The following is a 13,383-nucleotide window of genomic DNA, read 5'->3' on the forward strand; positions in this document are numbered from 1 at the left end:
GCAGCAGGTTTTTGCATTAGCACTGATACTGAACCTGTGAAATCGGACCATAGTGATGGAGGATAGGGAAGTTTAGAGAGAGGAGACACCCTCCGCAACATGTAGCCTGTCATATAGTCAAGATGTGTCTGAATTTCCCCAGGATGGGTTGGCCTCCTGGAGTACCTCCTCAGTAAAGTTTTCACCACAAGCGAGCGGAGGAACCTGCCGGACCGCTTCGGGGATTCGCTCTTCCACCTGGTGGCCAAGACGACCGGCCCGTTCTCTCACGCCAAGACGGTCGTTGACATCTTGCGGAAGCACGTAGTGGACCCCTCCAGGAAGGACCGGCGGGGATACATGCCACTGGACGTTGTGCCCATGAGCAGCCCACACTACACTGAGATACGAAGATTGCTGACTGAGACTGCAGTGGCCTGGGAACAGTTTATGAGGCAGCAGAGGAACGAACAACAGTTTCAGCAACATACGAGGAGTGTAAGATAAAACACTGTAATGGAGTTGGATCAATCTTTGTTATTTCTTATCATTGCCCAGTGATACCTTCAAGCATCATATTGTGAAACATGCTGGATATAAAACAGTCTCTGGAAAATTCTGTTTTAATGAAGTAGGCATGCTATTCAGCAACGTGCAACTTGACCGTGTATTAACTGCGAAGTGATAATGCCCGCTGTGTAAATCATGCACTGGCACCTGGATACATGACAGTTTAAACGATTCTGATTGGTCAAGAGTCTGCGTGCACGCAGCTCGCCACACACCTGCCAATTGAACAATTTGCACAAAGAAATATTCCATTAAGTGGATGGGGGTGTTCGGGAAAATGAAAGTAAAATTCTAGAATAAAATGCTGGAAATTCATCATATATTGACTTCTTTTGACTCTCTCTTTTAAAAGGTATTTATGAAAAAAGGTATTTATGAATGGGAATAAATATGTGCTTTGCCAGTCATAAATGTGCATTTAAGACTGGCTCAGGAGACTGAACGCCGATAATGTCCTCACCTGTGTCTCAGGTATTAGTCACGTCCATTCTCTTTAGCTGGTCTTAAACGAACGTTTAAGACCAGCCAATCACATATTTATTCCCTTAACAATGACCAATATCCTTTGCTTTGGTCCGGTTCTTGCTTGACTGTTCATGAACACAGACATCTCATAGCACACTTGATTTGTCATGCATCAGCTCTGAAAAAAATATCTTGACCGTGACTTGCAGATGCCTGGCCAGCGTTTTCCTGGCCCTCGCTTCTCACCACCAAACGCTGCCTTTCCTGGCAATCAGACGCGGCCCAGTCAGACTCGTTACTACCCGACAAGACCTCAGGCTAAGCCCCAGCCTTCACCTCCACCAAGCCCACAGTTCTTCGATCCCTCCCGAATTTTCAACACCCCGGTAAGAGGTAGCAGTAGCTGTGAATGAGTCTGAAAATTTGGAACTCTTGATATTGTTATTGTTGAGTCCAAAAACTCCAAAAAGGGTCTGAGCAGTACAGCTTTTGTTGGGGTGGGTAAACAATTTTAGAGCAAAAACGACAGATTCCACCCACTTACCCACCTCCGATAACAAATTTTTTTTTCATTTTAACATCAAATATTTCTGTTTTGTTTCAGTCAAGGCCAAGTGCCCCCGCACCATTCTTTGATCATTCCAAACTGTTTGCTGAACCTCAGGTAAGTAACAGGCAGTCGATGTATTCAAACCCTGGAAAACTTTGAGTTTCTGTGTGCATTTATCTGAACAGATATCTGAAAACAATCCCCCAAAATTGAAACTCGCATGCACATTTGGAGTATGAAACCAGCCAGTCTGCTGTTTTCTACACTACCCTCCAAGACTTTTGGAACATGATGAGTCAACAGATTTTGATTACTGCATGCTACTATTGTGCTATTCTTGTTAGTTGTCGGAGGTTTTCAGTAGTGAAATGATGTAACAGTTGTTTATGGCTTAGTTTGATTACATTGCGATGGCCTATCCCATCGTACGCGACGATGAAGCCCGGTGTCTAGCCACCTGTCGGTTCTCACAAAGTGTGATGTAGTCTTCTGAAGGGGTGGAAAAGCTGCTTGTACTGTAGAGCGCCAGTCTGCACATTCCTCTGCAGTAGTCTCCTTTGAGCTTGCTGGAATTTGGAATGCCCGCAGATCACGCTTGAGTGTGTCCTTGAAACGACGTCTGGGATGACCTCACGGACGTGAGGCATTGGCCAACTCTCCATAGAAGATGTCTTTAGGGAGTCGGCCCTCGTCTAGTCTGCACCCGTGTCTGGCCCAGCGGAGGCGTCGAGCAGACAGCAGTGTGAACATGTCAACAATGCCAGTGAGCTCAAGGATGGCGGGGTACGAGACTCAATCTTGCCAGGATATACCGAGGATCGAACGTAGGCAGCGAAAATGAAAGGCATTCAGACAATGCTCCTGGCGGCGGTAGGTGGGCCATGACTCGCTACAATACAGTAGTACACTCAGTACCCATGCCACATAGACACAGATCTTGGAAAGGCGCGGTTGTCCCACACACTTGCTTGGAGCCGGCCAAAGGTGGCTGCTGCCTTAGCTTTTCTGGAGTCGAGCTCATCATCAAGGAAGTTTGTGTTGCTGAGAGATGGATCCGAGATAGGGAAACTTGCTGACCACTTTAACGACTGTACCATGGATGGTGACGGTAGGTGGGGCTGCAGGACCTTGCTTCACCACTACGGTCTTATCAAGGTTGATCTCCATACCAAACTCTGAACGAGCCTTGAAGCTCAGTTGCAGAGTGAGTGACAGGGGCGGCATCATCAGCATACAGTAGCTCCCAGAAGAGGGCAACAAATGCACCTGAAGAGGGTGGCTTCCGCATTGCTGGTAGCTGAATACTGTGATGAACCATCATGATTGGTAGATGCAAAGTGCGAGAAAGAGAGAGCGAATGCTTTCCCAGGACAGACGCTCTCCTCTGGGCCTATCAGACACCAAGTCCTATGGAACGCGAAAGGCGTGACAGCAGGGGAGAATGAAGGCTGCCCCGCAGTGGCAAACTAACTATGCCTGGTGACCCACTGCCGTTGACTCTGCAGGTGAGTTCCCTAGTCGGTCTACTGCAATATGCCAGCCGAGTTAAGTCTGTCATGATTGCAGCTGCCAGCCCCTGCTGCTGAACTGACAGGGTTTGGACTACCTTTTGTCTGACCTCTACCCTTCGACCTGTCTGACTTAGGTGACCCTTCTTGGAGTGCTAAACTCCCATCAGCATAGCTCTCGGGGTCACCAAGGTACACAAACTACTCCACCACGATAAGGTAGTAGCCCAGGAGAAGTTGATTACATTATGGTAATGGTATTCCCCAAAGTCGTTTGATTTTGCATAATTCGGTGTTCCACACCTGGAAATTGCACTAGTCACATTTCTTTATTAGGAAGTGATCTCGGGATAACAACAGGGATTGGGGCGTGTTAGTAGCATAACTGAATGTTGTTACTATGATCTTGGGACACAGTGTTGTTACAAAATCAGAGGTTTGAAAGGCCTAAAGCACGGTCTTCTGCCCTTATCTTGATCGGGACAATCTGAAGCTGACAGTAATGGCTAAAACCGGGGGGATTTCCTTAGAAACACGCCAGTCTGTGGTGGTTTTATGATCTGAAGGCCACAGCATTAGCGAATTAGCCAACAAACTGAATGTATCTCTTCATGGAGTCCACACCTGCCTTGCAAGGAAAGCTGAGACTGGGTCAAATGTGGACAGAAAGAGATGCGGCCGGCAAAAGATTACCTCTAAAGCAGAAGATAAGCACACCAGTTTGCAGCCTGCATGACAGATATTTGACATGTCCAGAAATTACTTCAGAATTGAACAGCACATGTAAGCAAGCTGGAGAGAAGGCTGTTTCTTCATCCACAGTGCGGCATCGCCTCAAAGCTACAGGGTTGATGGGGTGAGTATCCAGGAAGAAACCACTCCTCAAGAGAAAAAAAAGCAAGGTGAAAAGGTATGCTTGGGCTAAACTGGACCAGAGAGCAATGGAAGAAGGTACTGTGGTCAGACATACCAAAACTTGAAGTACCGGTATTTGGCTGTAAGAGGCGGGTCTACATTCGATGAAGACCGGGGGAAAGGAGGAAATCTCAATGCATCAAACCCACAGTCAAACACAGAGGAGGAAGTGTAACGGTGTGGGGTTGATTTGGGGCAGGCAAAGTTGGCAATTTGTATCGAGTGGAAGGAATCCTCAACCAGCATGGGTACCAGAGTATTTTCCAACATCAAGCCATTCCCTCAGGACAGCGTCTGAATGGTGCCAACTTTGTCATGCAACAAGACAATGACCCAAAGCATATGTCCAAGCTGTGCAAGTCATATTTGGAAAAGAAAGAGTCATAGACTGGCCTGCCCAGTCGCCAGATTTAAACCCTATAGAGATGCTGGACTGTAAAGAAAGAGAGCAAAGCCCAATGAGTCAAACGCATCTGTGGGAGCTTCTTCATAGGCATGGCAAGATATTTCACCGGATTATCTGGAAAAATTGATGGATAGAATGTCAAGAGACTAGTAGTCAAACTAGTGCCGTGGACTAGGAATAGTTGTTGAAAAACATGTATGGCACAAACTACCAAAATAGCATTTGCTGTTGTTAGCAGGCCCAAATGGGTTAATAATCATTGCATAAGCTAACACAGCTGTACAAGTAAGAAGTATTACATCATGAGAATGGATTTTACTGCTGAGATTGTGGAGCATTTCACCAGGATATTAACCCCTTCATACCAGGAGCCATCCACAGCTGGGGCTTTGTGTGAAGATTAGTGCATACCACACATACATACCATTCACCATGCAGCTGCTGGGTCAATGGGGCCTGCTGCTGGACAAAGCCCTCCATTCTGGGCATACCACAGCCCAGCAGTCACGGTCAAAAGAATCCCGGCATGAAGGGGTTAATAACACATGTGTTATCATAAAACAAACTGGTGGACTTGTCATGTTCCCAAACTTTTGGAGGGTAGTGTATATGATCTGTGACCTAAGATTCAGTGAATTCAAATATCCATTGAATGCAGCCCAGTGTTCCCTCTCACTGCAGTCTGGAAAGGGATTTTTAAAAAAGCGGTCACGTTGTTGGGATGCATATTTGTGTGAATGCAAATAAACGTGCATGCATGTCATCTATTACAAATTTTGAAAACTGCAGCCAACAAGCATCTCTCTATTAATTCAGAAATTTTTAGAAATAAAGGTGCAAAATAATGACCAAATTCTGATACCCAAAATCTCAAATTGCACACCGGAAACTTTGAAAAAGGGAAGAAATGAAGACTAGGTAACTTTGTTGAAATTTATGATTGAAGGACATGCATTGTAACAATGCTTTTGACCAATCTCACAAAAGACCGCTAGCTTCATTATTGTCAGACAATTTAGGAAAGAAAACTCATTAACGTTGGCCCAGTGCCCTTTTGTTTCTGTCAAAGACTTGCAGCTGTTGAGAAAGTTGCTATGCAGTCGTAACCTGCTTTGGTCTTTCCCCAGCAGAAACCCACTTGGCAGCAGGAAGAGATGGTGAAGCAGAAGCAGAGGGAGGAACAGCAGAAGAAGGAACGGCTGAAGCAGGAGCGGCTCAGGAAAGAGGAGGAGCGAAAAAAGCAGGAAGAGTTGGAGGCAAGGAGGCAACAGCAGCTGGAGGAACAGCGGAGGCGGGAGATAGAGGAGCAGATACGGGCGAGGCTGATGATGGAGGAGCAGCGGAAGAGGGAAGATGAGCGCCGGCGACTGCAGGAGGAGCAGAAGCGTGAAGAGGAGCGCCGGCGACTACAGGAGGAGAAGAGACAGAAGGAGAAGGAACGTCAGGAGAAGTTGCGCCAGAAGCAGGAAGAGAAGAAGAGGAAAGAGAATCAGAAGAGGAAAGAGAGGAAGGAGTTGCAAAGGAAGAAGGGTAAGATTCCACCATGCTAGTGTACTGATCTTAGACAAACTGTTCTGATCTCAGAACAGAACTGTTGTCTCTTTGGTAATAAAATATGCTGGAGACAAGATGTAGGGAAAGATAGATGGATGCACACTGAGTGCTCTTCAAAGTCCGATGGAGCTTGTCTGTCAGGATTACTCATGTTCCGATCAATTCAGCTGCTAATTTGGGTCACTCTAAGAGGTCACATGGGAACTTTCTCAAAACTCTTTGTCAGTTGAAGCTCTTACTTCATCAGCAAGAAGCTCCCCATTTGTCCAGGACAATTTTGGACAAATTTTCTTTGGCAACTTGTCAACCGTGAAGGGCTGCTTACATTTGGCCTGAGGGCTCACAGTAAGTGACCGTACAAGAGTGGTTTGTGGTTTCCAAAGGCATTGGATTGCTCAACCTAAGCCATGTGAGACTCACCATGGTCTCACTTAGTTTTATTTTTAATTTAGCATAGTCGGAGAGAAGAGAAAAGCAATTTGCTCATCCATAATATACTGTACATGTATGTTTACTTCAGCATGTACGAAGTTCGTGAATTTGTTATTTTTTTCTTTCACTTCGTTTGTACGTTTATAAAATAAAATAAGCCAAAGCTAAGAAAGCTAAGGCAGAGGAATATAGAATTCAAAAAAGAGATTGGCATATGGGATTTTCACTTTGAAACACTTATGAGCAGGAGAAACTGCTAGGAAATATCTTGTCTGGGGAATGGTCTAAAGATGTAATCTTCGAACTGTGTATCAATATTGCAGTACAGTGGCAACAGCGTAAGGGTTAACTACAGTAGCCGATTTCACGAAACGCTTCGTAACTTTGAACCATGCATAAGCCTCGTGCCACAAAGTTATGCTGTAGGTGCACAGTATGCTTTCGTTCAATTTCACGAACAGTTGTGTAGATGCGCCACGTTTTAATAATATTTGATTTCTTGGATGAAGACAAAAACGGCGTTTACGATGGCTCTTCTTTTCCAATATAACAGCAGTCATGAAACAGTCGTCGAATCACATCCGCCTGCCATTTTGAACTGGACAAAACGTTTCGCAGTTTTCTCACAGCCAAACAAGTTTGTTATTACCTTCTGGAACAAAGTTTGTTTTTGATATAATCCTTAAAAAGTTCAGCAATGATGAGGCTTAACCGGACCCGATAAGCAAGTCAAATCCTTCATTTTTGCTTCGTTTGATGCAACTTTACACCACCTAAAATGACTGCAGAAGTTATGCAGTAATTTGTTGCATAAGTTGTGGACTTACGTAGTGTGTAAGTTTCATGAAATCAGTCTTTATTTGTTGCACAACTTAAGCAATAAAACGTGGCGTAAGTGGAGTTATGCCATTGCGTAAAGTTTCGTGAAATTGGCTGCAGGTGTACATTGATAGTGGCTAGCCTGGCCCAAAACACAAACCTCAGTTGAGGAGACTTGTGTATTGCAAACTGATGCAGGAAGATTACTGGAAGTTCAGAATAGTGCAGCTCTTACCGCAACAATGTCCAAACCTTGTCCCGAACCTACATGCATTTGAGATGGCTCGCTCCATAGGATCATCTCAGGAGACTAGTTTGGATCAACTTAGAAGGTTCGGTAGGATAATCTCTTGAAGCTAGTTTGGATCACTCCAGGAAGCTAGTTAGGATCATTTCAGCAGGATAGTTAGGAGGTTGGTTAGAATCGTGAGGTGTTTTTGTAGGATAACCTCGGGATGCTGGTTGGGATCTCCTCGAGGCCAGTTTAGATCGCTTGAGCTAGCTGGTTATGATTACCCTTGGGGGCTGGTTAGGATCACCTCAGAAGGCTTCTTTTTATCACCTCCGAGTGTATTTTGGATCACCATGTTGTCTTTCAACATTCTAAATATAAACTGCTCCATGGATCATTTCAGCAGGCTAGTTTGGATCTCATCAGAGTCTAGTTTGGATCACCTTGGTGATCAATTTATTCTTCAACTATATTAAAGTTACTTGATGGATCACCCCAGGATGCTACTTTGGATCCACAGGAGGCTTTGGTTGAATCCCCGTGGTGATGTGCTAAGTATTCTACTTTAAAAATACGGAGTGGATTATCTTTGAGGCCAATTTCACAATTTGACTTGAAGCAATTGGCTGGATGATCGAATGGGTATCATGGGCTCCGAACAGAGAATGTTGTTTGTTTTCTGAGCAGAGGCTGAGGCCAAGCTCAGCACGTACCAGAAAGGCCTGATGTTCCAGAAGCAAGGCAAGCATGACCAGGCCGTGCCACTGTTCCTGGAGTTCATCGGCAAGGAGCACAGGAACCAAGTGATTTACCGGGACGTGGATCGCTGCAAGGATGCCTTGGTGGAGTCACTGGAACATTGCCAAGGTAAGAAGTGGAGAGCATGAATTGAGAAATTGAAGAATTGATCCTGACCCCTCAAGGGGGAAACTTGAAACATTTTAACAGATCCAAAATGAAGTGTGTATAAAACCAGTTAAACCATGTTGTGGTATGATTTTGCAAGTAAGAGTTATTGAGAAATTTTAAAGCATTTGCACAGTGCCATGAATACTAGAATGAGGTTGGCAGAAGACAATGCTTGCTTGTTGATCTGTGCTTTCACGGCTCCAACCCAGCTGCATGCCGGTGTTGATATACCCAAAAAATCCACCATCTGAACTTGATTCCTGCATAAAACAAATCAATTGTAAAAATTACATCACACTGCACTTGTATGAGTGAATGAGTCATCTAATACATTAGATTTGTAGGTTTGTGTGGTGGATATGAAAAAGCATGGAAGGTTTGCAATAACACTATAGACATTGATGTTTTTTGTTTCTTGAGAGTTGTGTGGTTCTGAGAAGAATCAGTCATGAATTTAACTTCCATGGTGTTACTGCAGACCTTCCATCCTTTGAACTTCAAGTAAATGATACACTTGTAAAACACTGATGAATGGTTTCTTACTAAAGTTTCATTCCATTGGTTCAAAGAAAGGAACTCTAAAAAGAGACCAACTGCGGGTGCATTAACCCAAGTCTCCACATTCCCAGGATTGTGGACCAAGGTTTATCGGTGGGCCAACCGGCCTTGATGTCTGTATGGTACTTGACTCTCAAAGATACTCAAAGGTGCAACCTGTTAAACTTTGTCTGTAGAATGCCAACATTTTGACAGTCTGCGTTAAATATTCCTGTCTTGTCTAATGCTTTTGTTGCAGAGATTCCAGACTCAGTCAAGTGCGAGGCTCCGCCGACCTACTGGAACACGACGGTGCAGGAGTTGGCGGACAAGAACAAGTGGTGGAGCCTCTTCCTGCTGCTGGTGGGAGGGAGTTACAGCATCAACCGGAACAGCATGGGTATCGCCCATGGCTGCGATGCCTCAGGGGTGTCCATCATGGCATTCCTGAACCAGTGGGAGGGTATGAACATGGCCCCTGGACGGCTGACCATGGTGAAGGCCCTGCTAGAGGTTAATACTAACCCCTTTCATGCTAGATACTCATATAAGTGTGTACAAGCTATGTTTTGCTTAAAGTGTCTCAGCTTCATAGATGGAAGCGATTGGTAAACCATTAGCTAGTCTCAAGGTTCTTGTAAGCCAGATATATGAAAATGAGGACATATGAATATAAATTTTGTCCAAGATGAAGAGGCTGTTGTTCATGTGTCAATTCATTGGTTCTCAGTAGACATGATTCAGAGCGCCACCAAACATTTGCCTCAAAGTGACATCTGTTTGGCTTTATGGTGAACAGCTTATGGTTTTTTCACTAGCCTTCGGGAGCATACACCGAGTATACATTGTTAAAATACACGTTGGGCAGGGCAAACATCAGAAATTAATTTACACCTCCCCGGCGCAAATCCATCTTTGAAATGACCTTCCATGTATACCACCAACCAGTTAATCATCTGTTTATATGTAGTAACACACCGACACAAAGCATTTGGGAGGCCTGGAAATGAGCTGTTCACACTTGAGCCAGAGACAAACCGGTCCGAGTTCCTGCTGGAAAGGAGTGCAATTTCACTTGTAGATGTTAACCTTTTCTGTTATGTCACTAAAACAACGGCCTGTCCGTGATGAGCTCTTCCAAGACACTGTGCTGGTAATTGATTTCGTCGGCATTCACTGCTCAGAGGCATGTCTTCAAATGGGGTCAAGATTTGCCTGGAAGTTAACATTCAAAGAATGTGCCATTGAGTTCCTGTAAAGCAAAGGATTTAGCAGGATTCGGGTAGGTTCCTAGAGAGCATGCCTCGGGAGCTAGGGTTTAAAAATCTAGTGTCTGTCTTTGCCTTTTCAGGCTGCCATGTTTCAAATCCCTACTTTTTGAGACTATAACCAAGGTTTGTGTTGCATTCGGTCCCCAGAATAAGGCCAAGCCTGATGGCCTGCTGAATGACTCCATAACCCCGCTGGCCCACTGTCTGAAGACAGAGAACTACGAGTTGGTCAACCTGCTACTGACACACGAAGCATCACCCAAGCTGCTGGTCATGGACCCCGGCGACACCCCATTCCATTCTGCGCTGAAGATCGGTTTCAAACAGGACGGTAAGTGGCAGCCAAGACTGTTAGTACCATCCGACTACCTACAAGTTAGGGAGTGCAGCATTAATCAAGCCCACAGGTCAACTGTTCTACGTCTGGATTCTTGTTTCTTTCCATAGACTGACTTTAGCTTGCTGATGAGTTTGTTAAAAATCCAGCTCTTGCAGACGGTATTGTTTGGCCTGGAAATACAGTTTCGAACAAGCCACGATATATCAGTCAAATTTTAAAATTAAGCCAAAATGCCACAAGTACTGTTATGGACTCTGCAGATTTATTTATACCATAATACTTGTCTGCCCTGCTGTGGAGCAATACATGTATTTGTCAATAGGACTGCCTGGGTACAACCAGCCAAGCATAGTACATGTATGCCACAATCCACATCCACAGACTTGTGAGACATTCTGGGTTCGTACTTGGTATTAGTTTGATAGCAAAAACCATCAGGTGCCCCTTCCAAGTGTGCATTTTCAGATCCTTCATGCGTCTTCTGGTTTGAACTTGCTAATTTCTGAATTGGTTGCAAGGTTGAGCTATGATACAGGCCCAGTTGTGGCAATTGCTTCTGCAAGACACTGGCACTGTGGGTGTGCACATAGCGTAATTGTCAGCTGACAGTGTTTGACCAATCAGTAGCCTTGGTTTTGCAGGCACTTAGAGAATTGGCATACTTTTACTACTAGTCAAGGTCTCATCTAGCAACCTGTCCACCGATCTTATGGACAGGTGGTATGTGATTTTGGATAGGCACTTTGTGAAATGGACGATAAAAATGGCATTTAGACTTTTTAGTAAAATTTTGTACATACTTGGAGCAACTAAGTTGTATTTTTGTTTGGAAAGCAGAAAAAATGCCTCGTAAACCGACCGACAAACCAACCAACCAACTGGCTGGCCATGCTTTGTGCTGAGTTGTTTACCTGCCTGTGCTTCATGTGGACGAAGTACATGCACTCTTGAACTACATGATGCCCAACTTACCTAGTGCCCGCAACCGCTTTGTGTGTACGTGCGCAGCAGTACAGATGCAGATGTATTAGACAGATTTAGTACCTGTCAAATAGCCCACTGTATTTCTATTTGCTAGTCTGGGAACCAGCCTACTATTTCCATCACATCGCATTTATGCGGCTGCGATATAGTATTCGTGGATTGCAAAGGGCAAAGTCTTTAAAACTGCACCATTGGGAGGATGGGCTGTGTTGGAAATCCTAGATGTAACCCTGGTGCCAATGAGATTGATTTGATTCCATTGCTTTTGACGCTGTTTTCTTGGTGCACTCTCTATCATGGATGCTCTTGGCAGATCGCAAGTTCGCTATACTGGACCTCCTCCTGACCAAGTACTCTGCGGATCCCACGGCTGCTACCTACCTGGACAAGAACGCCCGAGACCGGGCAGGGAACACCTTGTTCCACCTGGCCCTCACGGGTGGGTCGAAGAACCAGTCGCTCAATGCCGTCAAGATCCTGAGCCAGCACAAGGTCAACCCCTGGTTGCGAGACCATGGAGGTAGGGTACCACTCAGGATGGTGACTAACAAAGACCGGCGGTACATGTATCTGGCAGAGGCTGCTAAGTACTACGACGCGGCAAGCGAGTCTATTCCCAGTGTACCCAGAGGTAAGAGAAATTAGGGACAGCATTAAGACTAATTACAGGCCAATCATAAGTCAGTCTCTTGTCAGTCACTAGTCAGTCACTAGTCAGTCACTAGTCAGTCACTTGTCAGTCACTAGTCAGTCTCTTGTCAGTCACTAGTCAGTCACTAGTCAGTCTCTTGTCAGTCACTAGTCAGTCACTAGTCAGTCACTAGTCAGTCACTAGTCAGTCATTAGTCAATTACCAGTCAATTGCTTTCCACTCTCTAGTCAATCCTAATTCGATTACAAGCCAGTCACTAGTCAATCAGAAGTCAGTTACATTTCAATTAAAAAAAAATCACTAGTCAATCAATGATCAGGTAAAAATCAATCATAAATCAATCGGTGGCAAATCACTAGTAATCACAAGCTATTTCAAATTGATCAGGTTCTAGTTGAGTCACATCCTTTCAAATGAACTACAACATAAATGTGTTTATGCAAATTCTATGACTTTGTGCTTTCTCTGTCAAGGGGACAACCAGGGCAGCTCCTCAGATGGTATCCGTGTCTCAGGCGTCCCCAACAATTGGTCGGAGAGAGACCGGGAGTCTGGACAGGAAGGCCGCCAGCAACCGACGACGGCACGGCCGACCGAGCGCATGCCCCAGAGGGAGAAGCTGCGACGTGAGCTGGAGCAGCTGCTCGGTGCCCTGCCCATGTATGTGCCACAGCAGGCGGAGCTTGAAGACACGGTGGAGACCCACGGAGAGCCACTGACCTCACCACCAAGAATCAGCTCACGGCAGAAGGAACCCGAGGAAATCCTGAAACAGGGTGTTGAAGATGAAGGTGAGAAAAGATATACAAAGTGGTCCATGTGTTTAAAAGCGGCTGCCAGTCATGCAGTGATGAGGCAGGCTCATTTTCAGTGAGAAAGTGAACTGCAGTTTGATGTTTCCAAGACGCTTGCTGCAATAAGAGATACCTCCGCCTTGTTTGATTTCCCAATGCGCACATTTCCAGCAACGTCACAAAGTTCCATTTGTGTTTGCTTTTGTGCCGTGTGCAAATCAGCCTTCACCCATCGTAGGGGTTCATTATGTGCAACGCGAAATGGATCAAGTCTGATATGTAATAATGCCTCAGGCAAGTATTGTTCCAAACAATGATGCACTTGTCAGTTGTATAAAGAGAAATCTTTGCAAACGGTTGGATTAGCACCATTACCATACGCAACCATTCAGCAAAAAGAACGGAAAAAAGCCAGCTTAAATATCCATTTCAATTACAAAATTTTAGATGTTTTACAGTGATCATT

The 13,383-nt window shown here is 45.0% G+C and overlaps 1 protein-coding gene across 3 annotated transcripts in view; it reads left to right on the plus strand.

The window, feature by feature from the left end:
* The window catches only part of LOC110983457 (TPR and ankyrin repeat-containing protein 1-like), a 59,587-nt gene that overhangs the window by 18,063 nt on the left and 28,141 nt on the right, over positions 1-13,383 (plus strand). For all 3 annotated transcript variants that reach the window (XR_015424862.1, XM_022242727.2, XM_087134911.1), the window contains exons 7-15: positions 143-477; positions 1,224-1,400; positions 1,619-1,678; positions 5,524-5,923; positions 8,118-8,297; positions 9,136-9,389; positions 10,295-10,478; positions 11,785-12,102; positions 12,597-12,914. Coding sequence is in view for 2 of the 3 variants with exons in the window: in XM_022242727.2 (XP_022098419.2) it covers positions 143-477; positions 1,224-1,400; positions 1,619-1,678; positions 5,524-5,923; positions 8,118-8,297; positions 9,136-9,389; positions 10,295-10,478; positions 11,785-12,102; positions 12,597-12,914 (2,226 nt within the window). In the remaining variant the exon portion in view is untranslated. The remainder of the gene's footprint in view (positions 1-142; positions 478-1,223; positions 1,401-1,618; positions 1,679-5,523; positions 5,924-8,117; positions 8,298-9,135; positions 9,390-10,294; positions 10,479-11,784; positions 12,103-12,596; positions 12,915-13,383) is intronic.

This window comes from Acanthaster planci, linkage group LG03 (assembly GCF_054643075.1).
Source record: "Acanthaster planci isolate LZ-2023a linkage group LG03, COTS_SCS, whole genome shotgun sequence".
Classification (NCBI taxonomy): Eukaryota; Metazoa; Echinodermata; class Asteroidea; order Valvatida; family Acanthasteridae; genus Acanthaster; species Acanthaster planci.